Source organism: Gastrolobium bilobum, unplaced genomic scaffold (assembly GCF_033153095.1).
Source record: "Gastrolobium bilobum isolate Gb01-03AN ecotype WA unplaced genomic scaffold, APGP_CSIRO_Gbil_v1 utg1885, whole genome shotgun sequence".
Lineage (NCBI taxonomy): Eukaryota > Viridiplantae > Streptophyta > Magnoliopsida > Fabales > Fabaceae > Gastrolobium > Gastrolobium bilobum.
The window spans coordinates 128,190-136,757 of NW_026899589.1; the positions used below are offsets into that span (position 1 = coordinate 128,190).

General features: G+C 34.1%; 1 protein-coding gene across 1 annotated transcript; it reads left to right on the forward strand.

Moving 5' to 3' along the window:
- Nucleotides 1-3,446: 3,446 nt before the first annotated feature.
- LOC133291799 (uncharacterized) lies at nt 3,447-7,923 on the forward strand. The gene is made up of 5 exons (XM_061490130.1): nt 3,447-3,590; nt 4,916-5,033; nt 5,328-5,427; nt 6,351-6,443; nt 7,364-7,923. Exons 1-5 carry the CDS (start codon nt 3,530-3,532, stop codon nt 7,496-7,498), a joined length of 507 nt encoding a protein of 168 aa, XP_061346114.1. The 5' UTR covers nt 3,447-3,529; the 3' UTR covers nt 7,499-7,923.
- Nucleotides 7,924-8,568: the final 645 nt, after the last annotated feature.

Consider the following 8,568-nt stretch of genomic DNA (forward strand, 5'->3'; position numbering starts at 1 on the left):
GTTTCCTTTCTTCCGGATCTGGTCCCGATCTGTGATTTTTTTATCATCAGAGCTACTTTTTATCCTTTATTTTTCTATGTCCATTTTATTTTTTAATTTTGGTTTCAGGTCGTCTTCCTCAATAGCTTTCCCGAAAACCTTTTATCTCTACGTGTTCCTCAGGGCGTCTCCTTCTCCGGTCATCATCTTCGTTCATTCATTTGCCTTCTGTCGTTCATCTTCGCACAGATCTGTCGCCACTCTGGTCTCTGTTCTTCCAGATCTGATTTGGATCTGTGAAACTCTTGCGTCTTTCTCTTCCTCTTCTCAAACTGTCATGGGTGAAACTTCTATTGTCGAAGATTCAGGCATGGTCGCCATCCAACCTCCCCTGCTACACAGGTTTTCTCACCACCGCTCGTCGTCGCTCTCATTTTCGGATCTGCTCTCAGGATCTAAACATGAATCCCATTCTGATATTGATTTTTTTTCTTCTGCGTGGATTTACAAGACTCTCTACGTGTTGTTGCTATGCAGAGATTTTATGTGTTCATTTTTCTGGATTTTCTTCTATTTTTTAGTCAAATCTGATCTACACAATTTTTTTTCTCCGATCTGTTTTTTTGCTCTCATCGGACTTGTTCCTAGTATGTTTGTCTTCTCCAGATCTGTCTCGGTCTGATTAATGTTTCCGCCGCTCATTGAGGCTTGTTCCGGTCATCTCCAGCCGTGACTATCTTCTCCGGCTGTGTCTTCTTTTCCGGCCGGCATTTTCTCATGACCGATGTTCATTCCGGTCTATTCATATCCCAGACTTGTTCCTGGTTTCAGATTTTGTTTGGCGCTGCTATGGATATCTGTGCCTTTTTTTTCACTATTTGGCAATTTTGATTTTATTCCCACATATGTTTGTGGTGTTATTCAAGTTTGCTGATGTTCATTTCAGAACATTTGATTTTGCCGATGTCCATCCCGGCACCGTTTAGTATTTTGTGGCTGATGTCCATCCTAGTCCTCCCATCCTTAGTTGATGCCCATACCAGCACAGTTGATTTCGCTGAAGCTCATTCCAGCACACTGAAGATTTTGGTTTCTTTTTTTTTTTTTTTTTTGCTATTATGTTTTCTTGCTTTTTCTTGTTCAAGATGGCAGTTCTCTCTGTTCACTCTCCATCTTGAGGGGGAGTATTAGATATTAGGTATAAGGGTAGTTTAGTATTTCAGTGATATTCTAGATCTTTCTCTTTTCTCTTATGCTCTTCTATATAAGAGCTCACATATTGTACAAATTAATTACCACAATCAATGAAATCAATATTTTCTCTTTACTCACTTTTACCTTCTAATATGGTATCAGAGCATTTTTATCCTCCATGAACGGAGATTCCGCTGCAATCACTATTTTTTTTTCTTCTTCATCGATCTTCCTTTCCTTTATGTCTGCTTCCTTTTTTTCGATCATTAAAAAAAAAAAATCACTATTCCGGTCATCTTCTTTGGTGTTCTTTTCCGAGGCATGATATTTTTTCATTTTTGTAGATCTACTTGATTTTTCTACAGATTTGTGTCTCTTTTTTCTCTAAATTTTCTTCCACATCTTATAGATCAGATCTGTTATAATTTTTTTTCCCTGGCACTTTTCGTCTGCCATAGTAACTTTTCTAGATTTTCAAATCTGGTTATTCATCTAGCATTTCCCCTTTGTTCGTGATCAGATTTTCAGATCAGATCTGTTATCATTTTCACATCTAAATTTCTCCTCTCTTTTTTTGGTTCCAGATCGTTCACATTTCAGATCTGCGTTTTTTATCTTCTTCCGGCTGTGTCTCCTTCTCCGGTAATCATTTTCGGTTAATAGAAGAGAAAAGAAATGAGACACAGATCCGGATGAAAAACCCAATAGATCTGGAAAATTCAAAAATCAATGGGAGAGAGAAGATTCTAGATGGACGGTGACACAACACAACACAATAGATCCAGAGGAACTATGGCAGAAAAAAAAATGATCTAGGATCTGAGAAGAGGGTCAGACGATGGCAGCAAAGATCGGAAGATGATCTGAACACAATGGTGGATCTTGGACGCAACAAAGATCTGACACAGGAAAAATTAAGGGGAAAAAGTAGCGTTGATGATAAAAATAAAATTCACAGATTCACACATTGGGACCAGATCCGGAAGAAAGGAAACAATGAGAGAAAGAAAAAAATAAAGGGGAAAGAGTAGCGTTGATAATAAAAATAAAATTCACAGATTCACACATCCGGACCAGATCCGGAAGAAAGGAAACAATGAGAGAAAGAAAAAAAAATAGTAATTGCAGCGGAATCTCCATTCATGGAGGATAAAAATGCTCTGATGCCATATTAGAAGGTAAAAGAGAGTAAAGAGAAAATATTGATTTCATTGATTGTGGTAATTAATTTGTACAATATGTGAGCTCTTATATAGAAGAGCATAAGAGAAAAGAGAAAGATCTAGAATATCACTGAAATACTAAACTACCCTTATACCTAATATCTAATAGTTTTTCTTCATCTTTTTCCATACAACTTCAATCACATCAAATATTTTAATTAATATTTGTGTTTCAACCTTAATGATATCCTACACGATCTATAATAATGGTCACAATAAGCTAATTTTGTTCAAAAATATAAAGCCATGTATGTAACGCAAAACTCTACACATACTTCACGAAGAATAAAACAAAAATGATATTTTTGTTATGTCGTCACTAAGATGCGAGTGGTTGATTTCTATTGAATCAAAGGGTAAAAAAAATGGTAGTAAAAATAGTAAAATTACAGAGGTTGTAAGTATAATGTGTCTCGTAATAATAATTTTTGTCTTGGAAAAAATATTTCTTCTATTACAAGAGATAAAAGTATTACCAGCAAAACCAAAACTATATTGTTATAGGAATTGATAGAATTAGTGAAGGATATTTTATGAATTTTATTTATATAAATCTTATCAAAATATCATTAAATAATTTTCTCAACCCTCAAAATAATATAATTTTGAGATCGATAGAGATAATTTTATCTCCTATTACAAGAAAAACAATCAAAATATAAACCCTAAAAAATTGTATCTAAGAGGTTTCACACGTTATATATTTTAGACTTGATTTAAAAAATGGTACTGATGCAAATATTTCATGCAAGGTTCAAATTAATAATTTATAAAAAAAAGGAATATTTGAATTCAGTTCCTAACAGCAATCGAAAGAGAACCTCATTTAATAAGAAACTTTTTTTACAAAGAACAAATTAATCAAATAATTTATTTGTTTTGTGAAAACTGAAAAGGGCAAAAAAGAAAAAAAGAAGTGAAATGGGCTAAAGGGGAATATAGGAGAAGCCCAAGAAGTGAGCCCAAGTTGAATTGGATGCATCGGACCGAAACAAAACGCGATCGATCGATATTATCGAAGTGCAGATAAAAAAAAACTCCAACCTTTTTCGTTTTCTACGAGGAAACAAACAAAGTAACAATTAACAGAAGAAGAAAAAGTTTATAGAGTTTTTCAGTTTTGCTCTGAAGAAATGGCTGCTCTATCAACCTCCATCGCTATGCCCATGAATCCAGAGAACCACTTTCTATCAGGTCATTACTTCTATCACTTTCATCATCGCCATTGCCCAAAAGGGCACACTCAAAAGTGAAAATTCTTCCTTCTCCCGCCCCCCTCTAGGTTGCACTACACGTTGCTGTTTCTTCGATCGTGAATGCGTTTCTATGTCGTTCAAGTTTGCATCTTTTTATTGTGGTTGTGCATGTCTAATTCTGGGTTACTCCAATTTTTTGTTTTTGTTGTTTCGTGACTTTAGCTTCGTACAGTGTTTGGTTCCTTGGTCATGGGGAAGCTTAATCAGATTCATACCATTTGGTTGGATTGCCTTAAAAAGTTAATGATCGATCTCATTGTGCAGATAGGTTTTGATTTCAATTATTGATGTGAACAATGGCTATAATTTTGGGTGAGAAGAGAATGAAAAGGTGGAACATGAGAATGTGAAAAAACGGCGATGTACCTGTTAGGATAGCAGATCCTATCTTTAGAGAGAATGGAAACAATGAAAGAAAACAGAGTAAACTCAAGTAGAGAAAATGATTCATTCCTTCCGCAAATAGAATTCACTTACAAGAACGCTATTAATAGACTGCTATTACAAGTGATCTATGTCTTGTGACTGACTTCCACAACTGATTATACAATGGCTAACTACAATGACAATCTTGTAATTAACTAAACTTAACTTGGTTCTGTTGTAACTCCATCAACTACTCAACACTTGTAGATAGCCTTATGTGGCAAGTTGGCATATTGAGTTGGACAGTATTTCAGTTTGGGCATACCACTTAAATTCTTGCAGAATTGGATTTATATTGTTCTTATCATACTAAAGTGCTATATAATTTTGTCTTTATATAGTTGTTTTGCCATCTGGGCATATATGATGGCCTTGTTGATGTAGCATTTCCCTTGTTTCCTGGTTGGTTGTTCTGATTGATTAATGATCGTTGGGGTAGAATAAATTGGTCTTATACAATCACCATGTGGGCATTTTTTCATTTTTTTGGGTCTCATTTTGAGGAGGATGTTGATACACGCATGCTGCCTCTTATATATATATATGTGTGTGTGTGTGTGTGTGTGTGTGTGTTTAGTTAGTGTACGCCACATTGTTGGGGGTGGCATGTTAATGTAATTGTGGAGCCATATAATCCTGATGTTAGGAGATGCGGTCTTTGAAGTTTTAAAGATTTTTATATATTTGTATAAATGGGTGGAAGATAACTCAATGATAACATTTTTGGGCTGGATTCATGGGAATAAAATATTTTGATTGATCCTTGCTACTGTATTAACAGCCCCCCATTTCTGGTGATTTTCCAGGATATCTAATATTCAGATTATTTAATGTCAGGTTCCCTGTTAAAGCCGATGGATAAATGCTTCATGAAAATAAGCTCCAGTGAACACTTTCCAGGTTCCTCTGTGAGGGCAAAAGCAACACGTAACCTGCCACTTATAGTTCGAGCAAGGTAGGAGTTGGAAATAAAATTTCTGGTGCATTTATTTTTTTGTGCATGCCTATTTAGTGTATAAGCCTAAAAATTGGTTTGGCTTCAACAAATAGTACACCGACAGCTATTCTTGTTCTGGTTTCATTTTGTTATTCTAATTGAATTTTATGGCGTGATTGTCGATTGTAGCTTACGTTTAAGTCATTTGCTTGTCTAAAATCTTTATACATGGATAAGATAATTTTAACAAGTCGGTATACCTTTCGAGATTATGCTAACTTTTTTTTGTTTTTAATCTTTCTGCTAATACAGTGGGGACGGTGGAAGACCAAGTAGTGGAAGTGTCTTTGTTGGTGGCTTTGTATTGGGAGGACTAATTGTTGGCGCATTAGGTTGTGTATATGCACCTCAGGTATATATGCAGAGCCAGCCTTGTCCACTTTTATATTTTTCCTTTCCATGTGGCCGGGCAGAAGGTCCCTTCTTTCTTGTTTCTTGAATTTATTGTCATTTTTAGGTGATGAGCCTTGGAGCAACAGTAAGGTTGCTCCTTCTGACCGAAAGGTCATGGGTTCAAGTCTTGAAAACAACCTCTTTGCAAAATATGTAACGGTAAAGCTGCGTATAATCGACTATCACCCCTACCCTCGTAAGTCGGGGAGTCTTGTGACCGAGGTTTACCTTTTTTTTAGGTGTACCAGTTATTCATATTGTGGAATATTTTCTTCTAAAATTAGTCATGGGAAAATACACATTAGTTATCTCTACTTTGGCCAAAGTTTAGTTTTGTTCAAATCAGATGTGAATCTAATCTTAATTCTTAACACATCACTCAGCAATGGCTTTCTGTATTAATTTCCATCACTTTACTCCTATAAAGTTGTAAGATACTTCCCCTCATTATGTACACATGCATCAAATTTCAATATTTCTTCATTTTCTATTGACACAGCTCTTTGGTATCATAAAAACTACTTCCACTTCATTGTTTGCGTGACATTTTCTCCTTTTCTCTCTAATGATGAATCATCATATATATGTTGTTTTTCAACAATTGATCTATCAGGGTTCGTTTTCAGAGACTGATCTTGCTGTTTGTTCATATGCTGTTTTTATTTCCATCGGCTACTGCTTTTACTGGATAGCTGTGCATATGCTTGACAACAGAGAGCTGGATGATATGAATTTACTTGTTTTTAGACTTTTTTCTTTAAGGTCTTATGAACTGCTGATTTTTGTACATAGAGCCGCTTTTTATATGTTGTTAACATTTTTTTAATGAGTTGAAAGGTCAAAAAGAGATTACCTTTGACTTGTATGTTATTAATTTTCCAGATAAGCAAGGCAATAGCTGGAACTGGAGCTGACAGTAAAGATTTTATGAGGAAACTTCCAAAATTTATGTATGATGAAGAAAAAGCTCTGGAGGTCAGGAATTATACGTGCAGTTACCATTTATTTGAAACCATGCCCATTAATGGTGTCTGAACAAAAAAAGAATAAAAAAAATGGTTTTTGTATAACCCCATCGAAGTTTACCCAGAAATTGAGGTCAATTATCCAAAATACAAGAATTTCAGCTGTGAACATGGTCTATACTGGTAGACTGTAGTGATGGATCCAGAAAAATTAGGTAGTGGGTCAAGATGAGTAAGGACAATGCTGACACATAAGTAACTATTTGTAAAATATTCAAATTTAATTATAAAAATACAACATTATAAGCTATCAGGGTTTAATTATGATTCATTTTTAAAATAAATCATTTAATAGTATCATCTTGTCATATGTTGCTATAACATAACCGAATTTAACGTCTATGTTAATTATATTAAGCAGGTATGGGGTAAATCGTAATAAATTATGGAATATAAATATATAACAATAAAAAATTATATATACCCTAATAATAGTGTGGGACAGTGGGGGAAGATGCCCTCGTGACCTGCAATTTAGGTCTGCCCCTGTATAACTGGTTGTGGACATCTTTCAGGGAAGAAGTAACTCATACTTTAAGCCCATGTTATAATTTGAAGTTGGGTTTTATAATTATTGATTATGACTTGTAAGAAACTTTACTGTATGTATTTATAATTTATTAATGAAGTGGAACTTGTGACAGAGTTGCACTTGATCTGTTTTACAGTAGCATGGAGATGAACTCCTTTATGTAACTTGGTTTTGAGGGCAACATTTGATTTTTAAATTTATACTTCTGATGTCTTCCCCAATCTTTTGAGTAAAGTTTTTTTTTTTTTTTTTTTTTGCACTGTGCATATTGTTCTGTCATTTTGCTATACAAATTACCTTATTGAAATTCTTGTTATTTTCTGCTGTGATTAAAACAGAGGACTCGCAAGGTGCTATCTGAGAAAATAGCACAGCTAAATTCTGCCTTAGATGGTGTTTCTTCACAATTGTGGACGGATGAAGACCCAAAGGAACCTGCATCTAGCTCGGAGGAAGTTGGAGCTTCCATATAATAAATGATTTGAGGATATTTAAGCACAGTTTCTCACCTTTTTTTGGTGGTCAAGAAATATTATCTTTAGTTATTGGATTTTAAGTTTTACGAGTGAATTTTGCTTATCAGAATTATCTATTTCTTTTTGTAATGTTTAATTGTTTATAGATATTTTTTGTTGGTTTTAGGAAATTGACAGCATCAATCTGGCATATTCCTGGTTCTTGGCTGAAATTGAGGTTGAATTCCACAAATAAAAAAAAAAAATGTTGTCATCTACTCAAAGTTGCAAGTCCACAAATTGCTTTTGGATCATTGAGTCTATTCTATATGAACTTGTCAGTTGTCACAAGTTGGTTGCAGCAAACGTAGATGATTATCTGGACATGTGTGTATTTATTCACAACAGGTTACACAAGTAATTTTTTTTATGTAATTGGCGAGTACTATATTCATCCAATTTAAACATAACACGCTACACAAACGTTAAATACATGTAAGAACAGAGCTAATTTGCTGTGGGAGAGGGACTCTTGTTTCTACGCTGGCAATTCTGGTGCAAAATAGTTCACATATTCATCTTTTTTTCTTATATAAAAAGCAGCAGAAATAAAAATTACTTGACCAGAAATTGATATCCAATGCAAAAGTTGACAATATATCATGAATAGTGTCTAATTCATTAACTACTTTTATTAATATAAAAATATAGGATTAAATGATAATAAAAAAATTGAATCAAACATAAATTTAAAATGTAACAATGGCATTACAAAAAATTAATGTATCAATCAAAATTAATTGTTATTGGTACATTAATTAAATAGCCATTTTTCTTCGTTTTCTTTTTTTGATTGTGATTGATACATTAATTCTTATTGAACAATGAGATTGTTCCCCATAGTGCACCAAATTTGCTATGCCTAGCGAACTTAATCCAATCAGCTTTTCTTGCAAAAATGTGTCACGTGTCACGAAATCATTAACTATCAAATTCGCTATTAGTCGTAACGAACTTGGATGAATAACAGTCAATTTTTTATTTTATTTTTACAAAAATGTGTCACGTGTCAAGAAATCATTAACTAC